Source organism: Musa acuminata, chromosome BXJ3-4 (genome assembly GCF_036884655.1).
Source record: "Musa acuminata AAA Group cultivar baxijiao chromosome BXJ3-4, Cavendish_Baxijiao_AAA, whole genome shotgun sequence".
Classification (NCBI taxonomy): Eukaryota; Viridiplantae; Streptophyta; class Magnoliopsida; order Zingiberales; family Musaceae; genus Musa; species Musa acuminata.
In genome coordinates, this window is record NC_088352.1 from 47471743 (window position 1) to 47496132 (window position 24390).

At 38.4% G+C, this 24390-nt stretch overlaps 3 protein-coding genes and 1 long non-coding RNA gene across 5 annotated transcripts; 2 read left to right on the plus strand and 2 right to left on the minus strand.

Moving 5' to 3' along the window:
• Positions 1 to 5423: 5423 nt before the first annotated feature.
• Positions 5424 to 6744, minus strand: LOC135635792 (uncharacterized). The gene is made up of 2 exons (XR_010495739.1): positions 6022 to 6744; positions 5424 to 5850 (listed from the first exon to the last, which is right to left on the minus strand). It is a non-coding gene; the product is annotated as an uncharacterized LOC135635792 (long non-coding RNA).
• A 154-nt stretch (positions 6745 to 6898) lies between these two features.
• On the plus strand, positions 6899 to 8425 carry LOC135635791 (transcription factor GHD7-like). The gene is made up of 2 exons (XM_065147130.1): positions 6899 to 7437; positions 7938 to 8425. Exons 1-2 carry the CDS (start codon positions 7039 to 7041, stop codon positions 8247 to 8249), a joined length of 711 nt encoding a protein of 236 aa, XP_065003202.1. The 5' UTR covers positions 6899 to 7038; the 3' UTR covers positions 8250 to 8425.
• Positions 8426 to 8641: 216 nt separating this feature from the next.
• Positions 8642 to 13530, plus strand: LOC135636329 (uncharacterized). The gene has a single exon (XM_065148013.1). The coding sequence runs from the start codon at positions 10825 to 10827 to the stop codon at positions 11914 to 11916; it is 1092 nt and encodes a 363-aa protein (XP_065004085.1). The 5' UTR covers positions 8642 to 10824; the 3' UTR covers positions 11917 to 13530.
• Positions 13531 to 14611: 1081 nt separating this feature from the next.
• On the minus strand, positions 14612 to 21255 carry LOC135634798 (small ribosomal subunit protein mS47-like). 2 transcript variants are annotated; one of them, XM_065145400.1, is made up of 14 exons: positions 21085 to 21254; positions 20919 to 20999; positions 20772 to 20840; positions 20582 to 20645; positions 19250 to 19329; positions 18990 to 19073; positions 18114 to 18198; positions 17012 to 17097; positions 16804 to 16925; positions 16305 to 16365; positions 15386 to 15484; positions 15205 to 15306; positions 15085 to 15126; positions 14612 to 15008 (listed from the first exon to the last, which is right to left on the minus strand). In XM_065145400.1, exons 1-14 carry the CDS (start codon positions 21193 to 21195, stop codon positions 14889 to 14891), a joined length of 1206 nt encoding a protein of 401 aa, XP_065001472.1. In that variant the 5' UTR covers positions 21196 to 21254; the 3' UTR covers positions 14612 to 14888. The 2 variants fall into 2 exon arrangements, with proteins under 2 accessions (XP_065001472.1, XP_065001473.1); XM_065145401.1 differs by lacking the exons at positions 14612 to 15008; positions 15085 to 15126 and having other exon boundaries at positions 15205 to 15319; positions 21085 to 21255.
• Positions 21256 to 24390: the final 3135 nt, after the last annotated feature.

A 24390-nucleotide genomic window follows, 5' to 3' on the forward strand; every position in this document is an offset into this window, starting at 1 on the left:
ATATTCGATGTAATATTTGTGTATATATATCTTTCGTTTTTGTTCATACTTTGCACAGCATATAGACAACTTATAATAGGCTTGGTAATCTCATCTTGGTTGTCTTTATGATCGTCTTAATCTTATAAATGGATGTTGTGTACAATCATCGTATGAGAAGCAAAACTATCTAAAAATAAGCTATCTAGATAGTCATTTTGGGAGTTTTCTAGCTTAGAGTGGTACAGAGTGTTAGCCAAAACAACATTAAAGAGCTACCAGGTGGCATGCTATTGATAGGTCTTTGGGATAATATGTAAGGTAGGTTTGTTATCTTGTTTTGTAAAAATGTCATGTAAGTACTCATGGGAGAGTTTTGGCCATAGTGGATCATCTTTGACTCTTTGCTATACAATCATTCAAAGTTTGCGGAGTTTATATTTGTAATTTGTATTGTCTATCAAGTATTTACTAAAATGTTAGTTTGCGAGATCCCAAGTCAAATATTTTCTCAAACTTGTATTTTATTTTGCATGTCTTTAAGGGATCATAAGAGGTTTCAGTGAGGTTGATTCTTTTGCGAATGGACACGTAAGGGTGCTACATAACTTAGACAAAACCAATGGAGTTCATGAAAGATGGTCTCTGAGTAGGACAAACACACTTAGAAATACTTAGTGTGCAAACATGGGAGATATAGCAGAGCTGTATTTAAGATAACAAACATGCACGATTGTTTGAGAGAAACAAACATCCAAGATTAGCATTAAGAGGAATGATCAACCCTTCGCATTAGAGACATTACGAGAACAAGCGAGTTGGGGAGAATACGTAATGCAAAAATGTTGAAATGGCTGAGTTTGAGCTATAACTCGAGATCGACAATCAAACTTGGTGGTGCTCAAAGCAAGTGGGGCACTTGGTAAAGGATGAGACTGTATAAGGAGGGATGTGTTCCTTGATAACTGAAAGAGTTATGCAAAGCTCACAGAGGTGAGGAGAATTGTTAACTTGAAGAATTCGATGCTCATACAATGACTTATATGTGACTGATAAATCGTTTGTGGTCATCCTAAGGTAATCGAAACTCGATGCCATGTAGCATGAAATCTTTCTTTCAGTAAGACGAAGTAGTTTAAGGGGATGGTGATCTCTGAAACTTCTAGAGGAAAGGATGCGAAAGGAAAAATTGCTCCAACGTGACAAATATCGAAGGATAAGTTCTGATTTATTTAGAGCGAGGATCATATGCAACGGACCACACATGTTGAAGAGCATACCTTAAGACAACATCATAAATCTCAATGGACTAAGCGAGTAGCGATGAGTCATTATATGATCTCGTATGATGTAATACATTGGTAGACATATTACGAGATAAGTGGAAGAGCGACCATAAGTAATATAAAATGAAGACACGCTTAGAGTCGATATGAAAATTAGACTCAACAGATGGCTAATCAGTGAAATGGTGAGCACGAGAGCCACTATCACTCAATGCAAATCGAAGAAAGGAGCAACTTGGCTAAAACTTGGTGAAGTATCTAAGCCGCATGAAGGGAGTCGACATAGAAGACGGAACATGAATCGAAGACGCGAAGCTTTCCTTCGATAAAAGTTAAGGACATGAACTCTTATAGAGACAAGAGCGAGATCATGTCATTCTATGGGCCCCTTACTCTGATGGAGCAAACTCATTTTTCACGGTGCCAAGTTGAAGGGAGCTTTGAGGCACATGCACCGTATCTCGGTGAAGCAATTAACAAAGAGACTAAGATGGCTTAACTTACGAAGGCGAAGTTAGGGTCAAATGACCTTGATATAATATAACTGGATCTAGAGGTAGATACTTTTGAAGAATATGTTGTGGTGTTGTCATTTGAGTTATCGCAAATGAAGTTATGCATATTAAAGATTATGTTAGGGGCAAAGGGTCTAAGATCCAGATAATGATGCATAAATTTCATCAAAGTCGGTGGACTTCAAGACCTGCTAAGTGACAGACTATCCAAGAGTTATGCTTTATCCGTATGTGACTCAAGAGCAAACAAATATCAATTACAAAAGGAGCAAACACAATTAAAAGTGGCGAAGGCCTTGCGAGGCCACACTTGGAGATTTCTCAATCTGAATTCATCTCACAAAGATTAGAATGCAATAGAGAAGTTATCATAAGGTGACATGATATAATGGATTATGGTGGAACAATTCAAGACAATATGACACGTATGGGAGAAGTCCGATAAAGATCTTGATCATATGAAGGTATCATCAGGAGCTACTGAGAGCTCTACTTCGATGAACAATGTGACAATAAAATGGGCTACTATGGATTTAAAGAGTAAATGTCATGCATTGAAGTTTATAACAGATGAAAGCCTTAATCTTCAGCATATAGAGGTTATGTACCACCAAGAAAAATTTTGAGTGCAAGTACTAGTAAGTCCCATGGGAGGAGACTTAATCATATAAAAGTATGATTAGAGGGGTTGGAGAGTTAAACTGCTCTAGAGCTCATATTCATTTACAAAGCAGATAACAATACCAAGTGAGTGAACGTTACTACTGAGGACACAAAATAGAATAGAATCGACGCAAGTCTTTTAATGTGATGGTGAAGGCTATACATGAGAGTTGTAGTTTATCTTTTCATCAACTAAGGAGAACTACTTGGAGAATATAGAGATATTGAAGTATGTGGTCGAAATAGGAAAAAAAGCGACGACGAGTCCCCAAAGACTTAGCTACCTAAATCCAAGTGTTCGTTAGGATGAATGTGAACTTGAAGGAGTGTCACAATGCCATAGAAACAAATCTACTAATTGCGAAGAAGATGACGTGGATATGAGATAATAGATAGTATCATTATGGGCATGGCATCTCTATGGTACCACAGAGGCAAAACTTCCATGGAATCATTAATCCCTTGCTCTTTATGGAGGGAGAGTGTATAATCATAAAAGGAGCCAAAGAGGTAGAGAATATAGAGATAAACTCTAAATACCAAGTTAAGATCGAAGGATAGAGACCAATGAACTTTGTGAGATTGGTGTCAATGAGCTTATCATCAAGATAATCAAAAGTGGAGAACTTCGGATTAATATAGGAGTGCTTGACCAAGAAATGAAGTAGGCAGTACATGGTATTGTCCCTTTTCTACTCAAAGGAGTAGGAATGATGGACAAGATGATACAATCCCAGATGCGATCAAAACTATCAAAGACTTACTCCAAGTCGAGACAAAAATGTACTCTTTTTAGGTAAAACTTTTTGCTGTCTAGAAGTTTAATGGTAATGAAGAGGCGAATTGTATTAGTTAACTCAATGCAAGGAATGTAAATACTTCAAGTGCTTCAGAATTATGAGTAAAGAGTAAGAGAAGGCTACTAACTAGCCTAATACATGAAATATAACCCTCGAGAAGGTGGGTGAAATCAAGTAAACTTTGTCTTCTTAACTCTTGAAAGAACGAGTGAAACCGAATATCATAGTCCTCTTATTTACCTAAAAGAGGAGCTTTGCATATATTTAAAAACCCATCAAAGAAACTTACTGAAAGATAGTAGTTGTCAAATCCTCACAAATCATGATCGATTCTACTAAGAGTAGATTGTCAACTTCATTTCCTAACATAATGTCAATCGAAAACAAAAGTTATATAAATATATTTGGAGGTGACAAATAGAAGAGAAATTGATAGACAAATTTTATGAAAGAAATACTTCTAAACTTCCAAGTCTACGAGGCAATGCTCATTAAAGTTTCAACAAGCATCCATATAGTTCAAGTGATAAGAGACTTGCACACATCAAGGTCTTTTTCTTCATGTATGAGATGTATAAAAATAGCAAAGATTAATATAACTCGATCGACCCTACACCAGGGTCAATCATTAGTGAGTTGAAGCAACATTAGTGGATTAAAGTTTGACTTCTCAACATTAGCGACAAAAAGCAATTGAGAGCAAAGAGACACATTGTAATTGAAGCTAAAAATTAAAAATTCAATAAAAATAAAAAAAATGTAATGTTTGTAAAAGCTTTGATGAGGACATAGAAGAAATAAAAGGGCGGGGGGGGGGGGGTGGTGTTGGGGGGGGGGATATCACAAACAAATATGTACAAAAATTGTTTAATATAATATTTATGTATGTCTATATCTTTCAATTTTGTTCATACATTGCATAACATATAAAGAGGGCTTGCAGTAGGCTTGGTAGTTTAATTTTAGTTTATTTTTATAGTTGTCTTAGCCCCGCAAATATGGATTATGTGTAATCATTATGCAGAGGTAAAACTATCCAAAAAAAAGTCATGTATGAAATCATTTTAGGAGTTTTCTAACTCTATAAAATGACGTGGAGTGTCAACTAGCATAATACCCAAAAGTTAGTCTAGATTGCACATTAGTGAATGAGCTTTGGGGTAGTATTTAGTGTTGACTTGTTGTCTTATTTTATGATAATATTATATAAATATTTATGAGGACTTTTAATTATTATGGATCATTTTGAATCATTCATTTATTATACGATCATTTAGAGCTTGTAAAATCTATATTTATAATTTATAATATATTTACTAAAATATAAGAATGGTAGTTTAGCTCCAAAGATACTTGTGGCATTACGTAGTAAATTATAGTTTAATGGCTCATCTCAAAGTCCACCTATAACAAGATAGGAGTGCTCATCAAACAAACCTAAATGGAGGGAGAGGAGGAGATCACACCAGTTGGATGATGACAGCTGAGGTGATGTCTCACGATATGTTATCGTTGAAAATAATATAAGATAATAACAATTATTGAAGAAGCTTTATTGACGAAACTTTAGCTTAAATACATTAACATATCCCTCTCCTATTTATACATATTAGAAGGAAGGATTTCCCTCAACAAAATGATGAATTTTTCTCAACAAAATAAAGAGATTTCCTCATATAGTTGGAAAAATCTTATTTTCTATCATGCCCCCCGTAAGATGGTGCTCATGTCAAGGATACTAATCTTGGATCGATGCAAAGAATGATTTACGAGCGAGAGTCGTTAGTAGAGCAAGAGCAGATCGCTGTTGCTGCTGCTACTACGATTGCTGTTGTTGTGAGGGCACATGCGTTCCTTTTGTTCCCCTTAAGTCTGCCCTTCGTTCTCCTTAAGTCCGTCGATTGTTGGCAGATCAACGAAGACTATCGTGGTGAGGAAGATGAGGATTGGCCGTGGAGCCTCTTAGAAATTTGGCTGCAGCGGCGTTAGTCGCTGGCCGAAGGCAAGGGCGAAGCTTTACTTTTCTCAGCGACGTTGGTCGTTGACCGAAGGCAAGACCAAAGCTTCTCTTTTCTCGCTGGTCTGATACCATGTTGAAAATAATAGAAGATAAAGAACAATTATTGAAGAAGCTTTAGCTTAAATACATTAACATGTCCCTCTCCTATTTATACAGAGGAAAAATTTTCCTCAATAGAATAAATTTTTTTTACAGATTTCCTCGTATAGTTGGAGAAATCTTATCACTTATCAGTTGAATAGCCGGAAGACAGATGCTACAGTAGCCTGTGTCTCCCGGGGTTCTGCCACTTGTGGCCATGGATGCAAATGCTCCTCGAGGCTCCGGTAGTAATCATGTGTTGCCGGAGACAAACAACCTTGTCATCGGATGCCCAAAGGCTACACGTACACCACTTCATGTCGGTGCGTGTGTTAACCTGTCTCCACCCGAATCTACTCCCCTCGCCAAAGCTCAAAACGCACGCAGCACTCCACCTCACATCACCAAAGCCATGCACGTAATCCTTGGCGCAATAAGCAGCAGGGTTTCAGCTAGCTTTATACCGCTTTCCGGGCTACCTGACGCAGAAGATACGTTGGCCATGACTTCTTGGTGGTGGGGAGAGCCGGATATGGCCGGAGGCAACCAGGGCCATGCAAAAGATACGACCATCTTGGTTGATGAAACCAAAGCGGAGCAAAAGATTGCAGGGCGAGGAAAAGGTGTGGCGGAGGGGGAGATAAGAGGAGATCTGATGACGGAGAAAAGGGACTCACAGTGACGGCCGGTGGCTTGGATTCTCTCACCCTCTCTCCACCCTTTAATTCTCTTCGTCCTCCTCCTCCTCTTCCACTTTATTTCGGAATAACTTTGCTGCTCATATTGGAAGCTGTCTCCGTTCTTCCCCTTTATCATCAGCCTCCTTAAAGGGGAGGAATCCTTTGTGGATGGATGGATGGGTGGATGACTCCACTTTTGAGTGCAAGCTAATGGATACTGGTTTCTCTTTCTCCAGTCATAAACAAAAACAACAAAAAGAGGAATATTATATCTGTTTTCCTAAGGAATGGAGTGAATTATTATGTAAACCAACAGCGTTTCAGATCTCAAGTCGTTTTCTTGAATCACCACCACATGTTCTTCCACCCCACACTCCTCATCGACTCAACATTATCACTGTAGTTATAAGTCGGCAGACGTGTGCATCTTTCACTGTCTGTCATTAGCAGTCCTAACTGTGCTGCTTTCAACACTCACTCCATGACAAGATGGTATTAGCTTTCATTTCTGAGAAGATACCATGGAGTCATCGAAGAAACTCCAACCTCTGGTTATCTGAGCACCACGTCGTCCGCCCACCCACACGATCGCCTCTCCTACTCCAACACCAAACCCCATGGCAGGCACCTCAGGATCAGACAAGCCATGTCTCCAAGTGTAGGCTTGGCACCTGTGGAGACATGAGAGCCCACGTCTTCCTCTTCGATGCTGAGAGCCCACCACCTGCTGGGTCTCGGCTTGGGTGGGGATGCCACCGGCCGGTCGCTGTCTTTCTGGGGAACCAGAATTCCGTCGCCACAGAATTCCCTAACACTCCAAAGCCCCAAGCGTTCATCACCAAACATTTTTGGTCTTGCATGTACGCACGCCAATGGCGATGATTCCTCATTGCCGCCCACACACACCTATATCTCTTCCTCGCTCCTCATTGCCGCCCACACACACCCCCATTTAACTCCCACCACACCTCGGCAGCCCTTCCCTCTCCCTATCCGGCTGCCGCCCTCAACCACATGATCGAGGTCATGTCCTCGTCCAACCCGTGCGACGTCTGCCGCGGCGCCGGCGGCCCGTGTCCCCGCTGCACCGACCTCAACCGCGCGGCGCCGACGTTCGACGACCCGGTAATTCGAGGCCCCGACGAGCTGCGCGAGTTCCAGTTCTTCGGGCACGACAGCGCGGTGGCGTGGATGTTCAACGATCTGAACTACGACGGGCCGCCGCCGGAGGAGGAAAGGCCGCCGGTGCCCTCTGGGTACCAGCCTCTTTGTAGCTTGAGAGAAACCAGCGATGAGTTCGGAGATGGGTTGACTTTTGATGTCTGCTTGAGTGCGACTCGGCCGCCGGACTCGATCCAGGTCTCGACCGCGGCAGGTCTGGCCATGAGACAGCCATCGTCGAGCGCCACCATCGTGAGTGGTCCAGCTCTCTTCGATCTCTCATAGCAGTTTTGTGGTTTCTGCGGTCATCGGTGGCGGCATAATCACAGCCTATTATTCTTCCTCCTTTTATTTCCCCTTCTTCTCCTCTTTAGAAGATTTCCTATTTCATGTGACCTTGAAATTTATAAGGTAGGAAATTTATGTGCCCAATCTCAATCAAATTATCCACAAACAAAAAGAAATCTATCACTTACCGCAGCCAAGGAATATGCTGTAGAACTAGAAAGGAGATCAGATTCATTGCACCAATTCTAATCTTTCCTGATACCAACTTCTTTCTTGTCGATTTCTACACTAATAAACCTAATGGTCATCTTCCAGCATCAGCGAATCCATCATCATTATCCGATTGGAAACATCCACTGATACAATTATTATTTCATGTGCCTTCCGTAAGCAGGCATTTTGAGCAAGCCAAACTTTTCTCTCATGAATCTGTTGTCTTAATGACTACCAAAACTTCTTCGTAGATGTCCTTCTCGGGCACCACATTCACGGACGCTTCGAGTGGGAGCAACCAAGAGGCGGGACATCCCACGGACGGCGGCCGAGGCAGCGACGCCAGCAGGGAGAGAGAAGCCAAGATCATGAGGTACAAGGAGAAGCGGAAGAAGCGGCGGTACGAGAAGCAAGTGCGGTACGAGTCGAGGAAGGCGTACGCCGAAATGAGGCCGAGGGTGAAAGGCCGGTTCGCCAAGACGCTGGCTGCGAACGACCAGCCGCCGCCGCCGGAGAGGTCTTACGATCCTAACAGCCTTGGTTTCAGCTGGTTCCGTTCCTAGCTAGACCTTGATCCTTGAGCTGTGGGTTCGATCTAACAAGTGTGACAGTGCTTCGATCCTTAATTGCTGCTTTACTCTTGTATTGCTTGCTAATCTTACTGTTGTATCGCTTTTAATCATATGTACTCTTGAGATTATGAGTATCAACTCCCGAATATACACTCTTGTTCGTGTTAGGGTTCTTTAGTATCTTAGGAGATTCCAAGGAGTCTTATTAAATTCTAACTATTGGAAGGAGTTCTAATTAAATTTATTTTTTTAAATAAATTTAAATTTGAATTTAACAATATATATATATATATATATATATATATATATATATATATATATATATATATGCTTTTGATTAAGATATGGAAAGATCTTTTCTGTTGGTCGGAATGAGGTAGAAAGACTGTGACTTCGCTCACATCAGGAATGTTTGACGATAAAAGGAAGATGAAGCTTTAACTCTCAATTATGGGGAAGCGAAGAGGAAGAGGCGCCATTTCTGCTCCGGTGCCCCCTTTGCTACGAGGCCAACAAGGTATGGTCTTTCCGCTCCGGGCCTTGCTTTTCTTTCCTTTGTATTTCTCTCTGTCGGGTAATGCGAATACAATTTCTTGTGTGATTTGGTACTGCCATTTCCAAGGTTGGAATTAGATGTTCATTGCAGGGCATGGGAAGGGAAATTTAACATTCAGGATCGAGTCTTGTTTTCTTTCTTCCCCATCGATGCAGCAGTTCACTGATCGATCTCGTACTCGGATCGATACCGTCCTTGTTGCCTATGTAGCAGCCCTTTTCTCAACCTAGAAATACCAGATCAGATGTTTCCCGGGTGGATTTTGGTCGTGATTGTTGCATCTAATAGTTTCCCTTCTTCCCCACTGATTGACCATGCCACCGTTGTCCAAACATTTTCACTTCTTGTGGACTGGATCGTGATTGCGTCTACCATGTGTTCGTTAAAAGGACCACTGGGTGCTGTCATGGAAAGTGCCCAATTTGTGGCGTAGGTTTTAGGCCAAGGATGCGAACTCGATCTACCCATGATCTGGATTTGAGTGTTGTTCGTGTGGAAGATACTAAATCCATTGTGGTATTTGATCCATCTTTTAGTAGACATGCATCTAGCTGCTTTACTTGGTTGCTAAACAAAAGAATGAACAGTTGACCAAAATTAGCATCAAGGCTTAGTACCTGTTGAAAGCCTTCTTTCCTATGGGGGTTGCTGCATGATTGCACTCCTTTAGATGTCACTTTCAGTACAACAACTGAAGGGGGGCAGTGAAGCACCATTGACTGCACATGCCATCAGTTTGTGAAGTGATCATGAATAGGACAGAAACATGTCATCAACAAGGTGTTGTATGTTCGCAAAGTTGATGTAGTCACTCTTGATATGCCTGATATCTTGAAGATATATGGAATTTAGTAGGGAGTTTTAGGAGATAGTTATAGTAGTTAGGTTGTGTCCGTGTATTGATGGTCACTCAAACTATCATCTTCTTCCTCATCTCCTCTTTGAATTCCTAATCTCCATCAGAAAACAGCTTGGCTTCTGATCGCCTTGAACTCCATCACTGGATCATCTTGCAGTGAGACTGTGTTGCAGACTTGAGTGGCTAACTTCAACTCCTCTTCCTTCTTCAGTGTCTTTCTCATCAATGCATATTAATATTGTGTCTCCATTAATTTCTCCACGGCAATAAGCCTGTGACAGCAGTCTAGTTGATATAAAAATCCAGTCTCTACCGACAACTCACATGGATGACTGTCATTCTTCCTGTCTCCAGAAAGTCGGCACAGCTCAGCGGAGGGCAATACTGAAACAGTTTGCCTATTTGAGCTCAATAGAAAACAAAAGGAAATGACTCCAAAAGGAACTCTATGACCTTGATTTAGTCCACCTCACATTGAGATGGTTGACTCTCACTGCAGACATGATATGATCATTTTGATTTTGTGAGTTTGCTTGTGCAGACTATTGTATTATAGCAATATGAATGATGGGGATGTTACAGATTATATTCAACTACTGCAATTTAGTTTAAGGATTAACAAGTATATCACATGTTTCAAGTGAAGATCAAACTTTTGCCTGGGGTTAGATTCAGATACTCATCAGCAGTAGCAGAATCCTTATACATTTAAAATTATGGACCAATGGCAGTTGAGGTTTGACCAGTAGTGAGAGACAATACATTTCTGAGGTTGGATTTTTCTCCTTAACACTGACATGGTAAGTACTGAGTGAGAATTCATTTAGTCCTCTCTGGCTTGGTGGAAGAGTGGACTAATCTGCTTGTCTCTTTCTCCTGAACCCCAATTGAATAGTGCCTTTGTGGCCAAAGGTGTTGAGAGGTTTGAAATGAATGACATGTGGAAACAGTACGCTTATTCAAGTCTTCAAAAAATGGACTGACCTCACTTGAATAAGAGAAGGTGATATCATAACCTGGAGTCAGGTGATTGTGATAGCATTAGGAAAGGAAGGTCAATCTCTCACCTAACAAGAAACATAGTACAAAATAAGGCCATCAATTAAAAGGGTATTAAATGCGGGTTAATCCAAACCCAGGTGCAATGGCAAATGAGCAATGGAGGGGTAATCGTGCACTCGACGACAATTAACACCCTTCTCAGGCATCATATAGAGCACAGGAAATCATACTCCACCTTGAATCGAACCCACCACCCAAGTAGTAGTACATATTACTCAAACAGGGCCATCACCTCTTCCTACCACCACTTAACACCGCCTCTCTCTCTCTCTCTCTCTCTCATTGTTTTGCTGCACAAGTTTGGCCGTCAGCACCGTCATCGTCGCCGTCTAATGGCGACGGGATGGGTCAAGTCCCTGCATTGCAAGTCTAACGCCGTGGAAGACGTCGTCTATCCGCCGACGCCGTCGTCCAAGAAGCCGCTGCTCTCCACCGTCTCTTGCAGCAACTCCTCTCACGCTGTTAAGGACGTCGTCTTCCTCTTCCCCAAGCAACCCCGCTCCTCCTCCTCCTATGCGCTGAACAAGAAGCCACTGCCCGAGACGACGCAGAACCACAATCGCAAGCAGAGGCCCGCACGAGCGTCTCCGTCGACGCCGGCGGACGGGCTCGTGCGGCCCGTCCACGCGGACCCGTTCCCGACGATGGAGGAGCTGCCGAAGGGCCACTCCTCGCGGCGGGTGGTGGAGATCATCTTCAGCTCGAGCTGGTCAGCTTCCGCCGGGGGCGCGTTCCCGGGCGAGATCGAGATGCTCTTCCGGGTCGACAACCCGGCCCGGACGCTAGCCCGGTTCGAGGAGCACCGCGCGGCGGTCCGCGGTCGGGCCGTCGATGGCGCCCGCTGCGCCGCGGACGGGAACGAGGTGTTGAGGTTCCACCTCGGGCGCGGCGCCGGCGGCGTTTACGACGCCGGGGTGGCGCGTGACGTGGTGCGGTCGTCGGCTGGGGGGGAGGCGAAGGGGGTCCGAACCTTCGCGGGGAGCGGCGGCGCGCACGCGAGTGGCGACGGCGGGGACGGTCGGAAGGGGATGTTGGTGTGCCGGGTCATCGCGGGCCGCGTCAGGGGCGAGTCGGACCACACCGAGTCGGACGCCGACTCGGTGAGCCTGGGCAACGGGGAGCTCGTAGTATTCGATCCCAGAGCGGTCCTCCCCTGCTTCCTTATCATCTACAAGCTCTAAACTCAACCCTCAACAATGGCTTCCTCCCTTTCGTCTTCAAAGATGTCTTATTTTCTGGTGGTCATCCTCCAACTCGGCTTACCGACCCGGCGATGCCAATGACTGTGGGGAGACGGTCTGATCGTGTAAAAATCCCTCTTTTTGGCACAGGTATAGAATTTTTGTCTGTTCTTGGTGTGCTTGAGTGTGACTGAGGCATATTGTCTGTGTTGCAAGAAACCTGCATCTTGTGATGTTAGATCTACTTGGGCAAATGGTAGGACCAGTGTTCTCGACTTGCTAAGGGGAGCAAGAATCCACGAAGGTGAAGGATCTGAGGTCCACTGCTCTGATGAGATTTGTCGAGTATCGTGCAGCATATCAGTAACTTGAGATTTTGTTGGATCTTCTCAATATGTATCATGTGGTCAATTCTATATTTATGTGAGTTAGATTGGATGATAGTAGAAGTATATAATACATGTCAAGTGAATGGATACACATCTATTTTTAGCTCATGCCCACTGCATTCATGGCATGGTCCCTGCTTGGATTCACTCAATGGCAAGCAGATTGTTAGGTAACTATTGCCATCGCCATTGCCATGCGAGATGAAGATTGTGGAATTTTGGCAACCATGGAATCATGTGAAAGAAACCTTCACTTCTCTACAGTGGGTTAGCAGATAAAGGACATGCGAGCTTATCATCCCAGGATCTTCTCGAGGTAGGTTAGATTGATCAAACATGGGTGCTACATGCAAACAAGAAAGAGAGTCATCAATCTTGGACAGACTAAAACATTTGGTATGTGCTGCTCTAACCAGAAATAGAACTATTGATGCATCAGCTACAGCCTACAAGAGAATGTGGTGTCGGAGACAGTTGACCAAAATGAGTCTCCTTGGTTTCATCACTGACCAGAGTTGTCACTAAATCAATGTCCATCATCGAGGAGAAACTCCATTACTATGCTTTCACTCTGCTGCCAGGAGACAAGTTGGTATTTCTGACTTCCTTCGTTCATGACTGACTCCGTTTAGAATTCAGGGACCAAACTCCATTAAGCTACTGTGATGCTTATGTCATCTTTGATCAAAGGTTTGTCCTCGACCAGTCTTTCTGACTCATTTCTAGCTTTTCTGGCGAAATCAGATCACTGTCAAAACAGCTCTTTACAGTTCTTGTGATCTCTGTTTCAGCAAGGCAACCAGATTCTCTTGATTTAGGAGACTGGCATTGAGGGATGGTTATTTTGGATGTTTCAAAAGTACTATACTAGTGAAACCAAGTAGTGGTCTGAATCGATTGATGTAGAAAAATTATGGAATGAGTTATGATTAGAGATGAAATATCACTGGATTATAAAGCTAACGAAGTTTTTTTCTTGAATCGATATCTGATCTAGATAAACTCTGAATGGTAGATATGGCCATCACTGAATCCTTAAAAATGTGTTCAAGTGCATGCTCTTTGATGGATGTCATGAACAAGAATGCAACAATCCCTAAACTATCTTTTTGTTTCAGATGAATGTTGAGTGGGGAGGGCTGAGAAAGTTCCCAGCCCCCCTCTCTGCTTACTGAAACCTATTAATTTTCCAACTCAGTTATGTTTGTGTCATTAAATGGGTGAGCATTAGGTCCCACCAACCCACTTGGTATGATATCAACCAACCATTTACTCCTGAATCAAATTATGACCCATTTATTTGTGGCAGGTTGCTCAACTGTCTTTTCCTCATGGAGGTTTAGTGCTTCAAGTTGCCACAAATTTCTGTGTAGATTTGCTACTGTACATGCAGATATTATCATATCAGAATCGGACTCCTTTTAGTCCCAAGAAAGATAAAGAGGATGTCTGAAAATATAGCTAAAACCCATGTGATATGGGCTGGCATTCATCATTTGCAATCTAAATTTAATATTTGGAATCTAACTCTTCTGTCACTCCAGCTTTTGTCCTGTTGATTCTGTCAACAATGCTTTGTCAGTAGTGATATGAATGATACAAAATCCCTACATGTGTCCATTCCTTAGCAAACACCATAAAAAAGAAAAGATGTAGGTTGGAAGTTGGAAATGAGTCATAAAAGAGAGAGAGAGAGAGAGAGAGAGAGAGAGAGAGAGAGAGAGACTTAGGTGCTTAACCCTAGCATAAAGCAAGTCTGCTACTATACTGTTTCACTTTGCCTTCTATCAGCAGAAAGAAAGAGCATATCAAATGAGTATAATCATATCTTTGATGTAGTTAGTCCAACAGTAATTACTTTCTTTAAGATCAACTTTCTCAATTTTTCTATCTGATGACTGTTACTCCATAATTCTTTGGACACCAGGCTTTCTTTCTCTAGCTTGAATATTTTGGAATTTACCGGACCCCAATCTCAATCTCAATCTCATGATTTTTACAGACCTCAATGACTGTAAAAAGTAAAAGATTTATATAATCAATCTCAAAGAGATGGAAAAGACTTTATTGTTGTTTATTTGTTGTTGTTACTGAACCCCAATCCCAATCTTGATTTCATGTTTAGGCTGAGTTGAGGTGCATACAAGTATGAATCCATTTCATGTGTAAAATTTCACGTTTATTCATCAAGTATCTCAAATGCTCATGCGCATTCATAATATTCAAAAGCTATTACCATTTCTTCCTATGCACAATATAGTAGTTTAGAGTATTCCCGATCAAATGAATGAAGAATGAATGAAGAATAAAAATCCAATCGAGTATTCAGAGTTCTTTAATATGCCCAATCATAGTTTCAATCCAAAGGAGAAGAGAACAGCAGCAAGCTTTGCATGTACTGCCACATCCAGGATGGATTTGTTTCAAGGACTGTTTCAATTTGGATATGAAATTGCTGATACTCTCTTTTCTATTTCCTAACAAAAGAGTTAAACCTTGCTTGCTATAACAGAATTATACAACCATCTGCCTCCCTGGTTGACTGGCTTTGTGAAAGCTGAAGCATTCTGGACAAATCCAGAATCAGATAAAAGCTTCACGCAAGTGCGTAGGTAGCTTTAGATCAGGCTCGAATTCACCAAGAGGTGAGAAATAATGATCGACCATGTCTTCTGATACTTTTTCCAGAACTGGAGGATCCCACTGCATGGTTCATGAATGAAAACACTTCATAAAATAATGAAAATTTTGAACCATTTTAAATTGTTGCTATAGATACCTTAGGAGCCAAGTCTTTATGGACTAATCGTGCTCGAACACCCTGTAGAACCAGGAGAAAGAGGTTAGGAAATTTACGGAACAAACTAAAACCTTTCTAGTTGATCAATGGTTCAAGTACCTCGCAGAAGTCATTGGAAACCAATTTTGAGATCCCATGAAGCGACATTCGATACTCGCGAACAAGACATTCATCGAATGTCTGACATCTTCCTTCTCGGATCTATTTAAGTTTTCTGAGGAAACATCAGCGGATAATTACCAAGAGCATGGTATTCAGCAAGAGGGTTCTAACAACTTACAGATCGCAGGGAAACCTTTAAACTCAATGGAGAAGCTTCTTTTAGTTTCTTTAATGCAGAAATACACCAATCTTGATTTGATCTGGCTGCCTCAGTTTCCTGTGTGTGATAAAGAACATGTAAATGAACGCATTATTGCATAAGACCAAAAATATGTGTTCTTTCTACAGTGGGCTGCAAGAAGGCTGTTGCATTCTCTTTTTTTCTTTTAAGGTCCACCTCATTCTCATTTCAGCACGGTTGAAATGCATGAATAACTAATAGACAAAAATAGTAGAGATTTAGTTTATCTACTAACTCTGATGGTTAAGTTGGAAAAACTTGATGCTTGTAGCTGACTATTCTTAATCCCAAGAAAAGGGTTCACCCTGGTAAAAATTAACAAAAAAAAGAATCGTTGCCTACTCTTTGCTCAAATGACTCACAGGTTGTGGATGTCTTAATCCTGACCCTTTTTTTTTTAACAATTTATGGTGAAATAGAGGAAAAAAATGCTGTCTGAATTATTAATTGTTTGAAACTGCAACCTGGAGTAAGGCCTCATGTTGTCACTCAAATGTACAAAGTGATCCAAACAAAAATGAAAAAGAACTGTATTTCATGTCAAAGCTGTAAAAGAAATAAAAACCATAACAATGCCACAAATTATGATCAAAAGATTATAGCAATGACTTCATGATAAAAATAAAGATTATACTTTGGAACTTAAAAAAAATGAAGGACAAGAATGCATCCTCATAAAAGCAAATAGTGATTTAGCAATCTTACTAGTGAAACAAAATTGTGACCTAAGACCTTTACTTTTCCCTCCAGTTCTCACTAATAAATGAAACCATGATGTCATATGTGCAGCCACAGTAATACATGTACAAATTAATCTGACAAGAGTTGTAGAGATCAATGGACCAAGGGGGCTCACCAAAGCATCCAAGATTTCCTCAACAGTTTCATGGCCAAAACATTTATCTATGGCCTCCAGCCTGAACAAGGAACCAAAATACTCTTCATAAAAGATGCAGCTACTTGTACATTTTCAGTCATTTATATATAAAATAGGCAAAAAAGAAAAAACATCACGGTAGATATTACTATGTCGTATAAAAAAGAATGACTAGTACAGCAATCATCACAATCAGCAAAACAACATAACATTCTTTTGCATAAACTATGGCAAAATAAAATGGTTTATACATTATACATCTCTTCTTTGTGTGGATACATTTTGCATGACAAACTATATTATAGCAGCAGTGAAATGTATCATGTACTTCAGATATGCAGGAAGCTTGTAATCAGCAACATCATTAATGATGCTTTCTGATAGATGTTTTGAGTGAGGAACACAACATATATATCACTACTGGAGCTTGTATCATCTAAATATTATGACTTTGAAGAGATTAAAAGCATGAGAATACCTATGAACAATGCTATTCTTATCTGGATAGACAATATCACCATATTGTGCAAGTGTTGAATCAATTTCTGAAGGATCGTCAGTCATCAACTTAGCAAGCCGTTCATCAACCCAATCAAGCCTCTATTAGTCAATAAAGAGGTGACAAAAGTAAGAAAACTGAAACGAGAACAGAGAGAAATTTCCAAAAATGGAGTAAGGGAACAAACATCACTCATCGAATAGTTTGTAGCAAGGCCAACTGCAAGCATATCTACCCCATTGAGCTTCTCACCTGTTAGGGCCAAGTATTCCCCTACAGCAAGATCATAAGAAGTATTCTGCTCAAACAAAGAATAAAATGCACTGCTATGAAAATAATTGGTCAAGATAACCACAGATTGATGTGATAGAAGTGAAAAACCAACAAAAGCAATACTGCAGAATGAAAACTTGGATCATCATTTGATTGTCCAATATATCCTTATCAGAAAGACTATGGATATTTCCAATAAAGTTAACTCAGATTCTTCTATTACATTTGAAGAAACCCATATGGCATCTTAAAACTCACGAACTCAAAATCATGAGCTGCCATTTCGCCCAGACAGGTAAGAAACAAGCCGTATGTTCTGGTCCAAGCGAGCGTGAACTGGTATGTGCATAATCCTTGTTTCGGGCAGTCCGCTCCAACCCATTAAAAAAATTTGATTTAAGACTTTTAGATGGCCTGAATGTGAACCATCCACGTGTTTCACCTTCTGCTGCCTGATGCGTACGCTTCCTCATCTTCCCCTCTTCCTTTTCCTCGTCCTCCTTCCTCGTCTCCTTCCTCCTCCTTACTCTTCCTTCTTCCTCCTCTTCCCCTACCACCTCCTCTCCTTCCTTCTCATTCTCCACTGCCTCCTCTTCCTTCTGCTTCTTCCCCCTCTTCCTCCACCGCCTCATCTTCTTTCTTCCTCTTTCTTCCTCCACTGCCTCCTCTCCGTTCTTCCTTTTCCTTCCTACTCATTCATCCTTCTTCTTCCACCTCTTCCTCCATCGCCCCTTCTTTTCTCCTCCTTCCTCTTTGACTCACCACTATTGTATATAATTGTCAGAACACCAGAACCAATAGGCATGTACCTGAACCATGTCACTGATACAGGTCCAATACCCGAAATAGCGATCTATGCTCAAAATATACTAGATACACAATACCGGTTCACATAGAAAAGATAGAACCACTAGTAACATCAGATATGAGCAGCGGATGGGTGATTGCAGCAAATGAATTGACATATTAAAGATTTGACATGCGCCAGGAATGCAACTCCATAAAAAAAACTGTACCTAGATGACCATTTAGATTTGACAGGTAAAAAGAAGCCCCAGCATCAGGATGGAAACCTATATGAACTTCTGGCGTCGCAAAGATCTGAAATTGTTCAAACAAGCTGAAGATCATTAAATATAATATATTACTTAACAAGTGAGCTCAACTAAAACTGATGTTACTAGAACAGAGAGGAGATCTAGGTACAGGTTGTTCTCATCTAAAAGATCAAATTGCTAAAACAATTCAATTGCACATTAGATACATCTTAAAAGATTTCAAGAAAGATACATGTGCATTCAATGATCCTTAATAACAATAGCACATAGAACAATGAGAAGGAAAAAAAGATGCACATAATTAATTTAAAATCGTCCTTGAAAATAGTTTTCTGTACAACTTTATATGCAGCAAGTTCAAGACAAAAAACAATGACAGGTATACAAGAAAAGACATTTTATAAAGTTCTTGGGATAAAGCTCATGAAGCTAGTCTTTCATTATTTCACTATAAGAAAAGGAATATGATAAAATAATATTGAAAAAATGCTCAGAAATAGGAACATATATGTATTGGTGGCCATACAAAGAAACATAAATTAACTTTTAGAAAACCATAAAACTCCAGTTTGTACATTCCATAAGTTGACATTTACGAGAAGTATGTTAATGTGTGCATATAAGGAACTTTTTTGGTGCATAATGCATGAAAAATTGTTTTGCAACAGTCACAGATATAAAGCCAATATTACAGAATTCCTTGAACAAACTTAGCATTCAGACCACCAAGTTCACCTGATCAACTAGCTTACAAGACTAAACAACTGTAATAACCAATAATTTATACTAGTAGAAAGTCTAAAGCTCATCACTGTATAAATATGAAACTCATACGGTCTTATCCGTTGCAATACGAAATGTCCCAGGAATAGAGACTCCTGCTCCACCACCCATGGTAATACCGTCCATGATAGCCACCTGCACGAGATAATTAAGGTGCAACTTATTAGAACAAGTGCTGAAGGAGAAAGGGCTCAATTTGGAAAAGTATGACAACAATGCTATGAAGTATGAACTATATACAAAGTGGAGAAAATAGAGTAGAGAGATCAGTATGTTCCTAAGAGAGTGAATTTTAAAGCTTCTGTACTCACATGTGGCTTCAAATATGTACCTACGATGTAAATGAACATGTACAAGTTCCTGAAGAAGTCCTTGCAATTTTCTACCTTACCTGCATGAGAAAAGTAAAAGAACATTAGTTTCAGCCAAAAGTATGATCAACTGTTAAATTACAACAACAATAACATGCACTTATGTCCCATGTCTCATTGTCTATGTAACAGAAAAATCAGAAACATGAAGGAATTTTGACTTCACCTACCATGGAGGAGTTCTGATTTTCCCAATTGGTTAAGGATAAACTTAATTTCGAGAGACTATCAGAAGGTAGAGCATTTTCAAGAGACATATTATAATAAGCTAAGTCCATTCCAGTTAGCTTGATTTTCCAGTTTAAAGTTTAAACTATGGATCAATTGCAGCAATTTCCAGATAATGTCCTACATCCAGCATTCTACAGCAAATCAATCGACCTACTTGTTTTTTAGGTCTGGGCTGATTGTTGCTCTCCTGAGCATTAACCAATACATGGGCTCCCTACAAGAACCAATTAATCAATTTTCACTGCCTAAGCTACTGATGGAAAGATCATTGATTAATAAATATTATGATAGTTACTAATCCATGAACAAGACATTTAACTTTAGTAGCAACCATAATATCTTGCAGACATTTCAGAAAAGGATTAACGAAAAAAATAAGATCATGATCCTATACCTTCTATTTTTCCTACTAAATAATCTCCTTCGTATTTCCTATTTGTTCACCCTCCCTTTTTGTCTAAAATAAAAACATCACAAAGATGTAGAGACTAGAAAACGTGGATTTATTTTTCTTCCCTATCAAGCAAGGTATACAATTTCGTACCGTATCGGAATTTCGACGTTCACTCGGTACGGTACGAAACCGTATACCAAACGATATACCGTTCGATATACCGCTCAATATATATATATATATATATATATATATATATAATATTTTTATAAAAAGGTGACTTCGTCGAACAAGGCGATGCGACATCGCCTTTTATAATATATATATATATATATATATATATATATATATATATATATATATATATATATATATTTATTTATTTATCGTTTCGTTCGGTAAGAGGTGGTCCGTGTACTGGTAAACTGACGGACCGGTACGTATCGCTCGTATCGGACGGTATTATTCGAAATTGCTTATCTTGCTATCAAGTTGATTGTGTTGCATAGCTGAAATGATAAACTTCTTTTTCTTTTTATTTAATTTCGACTTTTGCCATAGAGACCAACATCTACACAAGTAAACCAAATCCTAATTCGGAATTAATATATCGTAAACCTTGTAACATCACACAAAGAACACTATACCTTCATTAAGCAACCGATAAAGTGTGACAACATCCCCCCCAGCACAAAACGCCTTGCCGCTGCCCTTCGGAAGATCACAATCACATTTAAGTTTCCTTACGGGTGATTGATGAATACATGTATTACGCAAAGAAAATCCACAATACTACTAATAAAACAATTCGCCACTCTAAATAAGCAAAGAGCTAACCTTCATCAGGACAAACCCAATATCAGGATTATCCTCCCAAGATTCATAGAGTTTCTTCAACCGAATCCCCTAAAAAGACCACAATGCCTAGCCTCATTTTCGGTCAAGCAAAATCTCGAACACCAAAAGTGCATCAGGAAAGCATACCATGCTGTTGGTCAGAGCATTGAGAGCAGAGGGCCGGTTGAGGATTGCGGTACGGGCAGCCGCCTTGCCCTCTACGAGCACCTGAAAATTCAACAATAAGCAGCGAGAAACGAAAGGCAATAATCGGGAGTGAGATCGCAGGGATCAGGATCGACGGGAGGCTGACCTCGTCCTGGAGTGCGTGGTCATGGGCGGACGAGGGGCGCGTCGTAGAGAGAGCGCGGCGGAGAGACGGGATGGACCGCCGGGCAGACGCGAGGGCTCTGAACCTTTGCATCTCCGCTGGCCGCCGTCCGTCCGTAGAGTAGGGTTTTCGAAGACGACGGGAGGTAATGAAACTTAAGTTACGGCGAATATAACGGAAAACTCCGAATCCGTTATAATCAATCATTTATCCCATTTTTTATTAGGATATAATTCAGCCTAAATTTTTATTGAACTTTAAGACCAAAATATTTGGAAATTAATTTAATAAAAGAATACCTATATTGAAAACATAAGAAACATCAAAGATTTGACTGCAATGACAAATTCAATTTGAAAATTCTCTTTTCACCAAAAGAAAAGGTATGATAAGATTATTTGAGAAATTATGCAAAACAAATATAGTAAAGGACAAAAAAATCAATCTAATATATATATATATATATATATATATATATATATATATATATATATATATATATATATATATATATATATATATATATATACACACACCTTGCAAAATCTATTTTTAATTGACATTTTCATTTATCATTGACAACCCTTAAAATAGTTATTATGAAATAGTAATATTAATTTTTTTATAGTTTATATCAAAAAAGAGATAGTATTCTTTATAATCATGAGTGGTTGAACCGATATATATATATATATATATATATATATATATATATATATATATATATATATATATATATATATATATATATATATATATATATATATATATATATATATAGTGCTCGAGTCTCACACATTTTGAACTATAAATAATATATAATATATATATATATGTATATATATATATATTATCTTTACTTAGTGATATAATTTATTATATCTATGCTTCATAAATATGATAAATAATATGTTCATATTTTTTAAGATTGAAGTATATGTTTTTCAGAAATATCATTCTTAGTTTTCTTTTAAATATTGGTTGGGTATGCATAAGTATTAATGTTTACATTAAACATAGTGCAATAAATCAAAGTATATTAATGGACTTGAATATCAAGTTAAGTTATGGTAATAAGCATACAAATGATTGACCAGAAATGACGGTTAAATTTTAATCAACCTTAAGTGAATCTAAGGCTTGAATGAGTTTGACCACAATTAATGTAAAGAAGTTTAAGTTTTAAATATTATATATGTAGAGAATCATAAGTTACTAATGCATGATGAGGTAATGAAAAATTAAATAGAGATACAAATAAAAGAGAAGTGTTATACTAAGTATTGAGATAAATAAGTGAGATTGAAGTATGAGGTTAGACTAAAAAAATAACATCTTTATCAAGCCAAAGTAAACTTAATTATATTAGTAAAAGAAGAAAAACAACTCTAAATAAGGCCTAATAAGGTTAAACCCTAAACTTGTAAACACATTAATCTTATTTTAATCTCATCCTCTTTATGAACATGATAACCACTATTTTTCTCATTCTTAATCTCATTCATTCCCTTAGCTTTTCTAGGGGGCTAGAAAACCTTTAACACTAATAAATGAGATAAGAAAAACTAAATTCTTTTCTTATTATAAGTTTTAGTTTTACATATTATAAGTTGATATTTTTAGCTATTTTTGAGTAACTTAGATTTTGAATTAATATTTAATTTTTGAATATATTTTATATGATTCTCTTATTATTCTAAAGGATTTGTATATAGAGTTATAATTGTCCCAATTTGAAGTGCATAGAATCTCTTATTTTTTCAAAAAGGATTATATTCAAACTAAATAAGCTCCCTCGAGAATATGATTATACTCTATCCTTTTGCCATGTTTTAAAATATTTCTGGTTATGTGATATTTTAATTTGAGTGAATGTCACATCTATACACTAAGATATGAGATTTATAAATTTAAATAGTCCCAACCAAATTTGAGTAGAACAAAATAGGTGTTGTAGTCGAATTAAGAGGATAGTTTAACCTCCAAATGATTCAATTTTAAGTTAAAATTTAATATGTATTTAGTTTTATATGTCGTGTAGTCTTTTACAAAATTTCATTATAGTTCAATATCGTTTGGTTAGCTAGAATAGTAAAGCAAAAAATTTTTTATGAAATTACGCGATGATTTGATTAATACTAAATAGTTCAAAGTGAATGGTTAGAAAATTGATAGTGAAATTTAGATAAATTTTCAGGTTGAGTACGGTCTATTTTATATAAGATTATATCAAACATTTTTTTATAAATTATTACTATAAATTATTATAAATTAATAATTCAAGATATATGGTTCTTAATTAAGATATCTCATCATCTTATGCTTCCAATTTGATAGGTATATTGCTCCTCAATTATTAAAGAATATGGTCTTTCATTTGTATCTTTATTTTTTAGTTCAATTAGGAAAATATAAGTTTAACTCGTTATAAAATAGTAATAATATAAATTATCGTATGTATAATATATTTTGAAAAACATGTTTCAAGTAATATGATCGTGATAGAGCTGAATGTGAATGTATGTATTTTGTAAGCATAATTATATATGAATTATAATAAAAATATCTTGTATGCATGTATATATAATGACGAACAGTATAAGAGAATATGTATTTTCTGTGATGTGCAGTGTGATAGTATACAGACATATTACGACAATTGGTGTGGAAGTTTACATATATATTATGTTGTGCGGTATAGAAGTGTACATATATATTATAACGTATTGTGTGAGAATTCATATATGTATTATAATATCGTACGGTATGAGAATACATATATATATTATGATTTAGAGTATAAAAGTTTATCAAATTGTTATATTTCCTATATGTGCATATAAGCATTTAAATTATTTTGACATAGAATTTTATCTTCATATACTGTGTTATAGGATTATAACATAGTATATGAGATGTTCATCATCAAATATCTTATACATGATGTATGTTCACCTGAATGAAAACTTATGCTTAGTGAGTAAGTATTCACCGTAAATCATATTTTATAAATAAGGATATTAGTATTCTACCCAAATAATTGGGTAGAGAACTAAGCATGTGCAAGCCTAGCATAGTTATGGACGATATTCTATGGACATTTTATGTATATAACTTTTGGATGTATTATGTTTATGTTTTTCTTTTGGTTAGAGGCTAAATAATATGTATAGAAGAAACCTTGCAATTTTGTTTAATACGTTAGCATATTTTAATTTTAAGATTATATACTTTCCATTGCACTCCTATAATAAAAATTTAAAATATGATATCATGTTTTAGAGTATG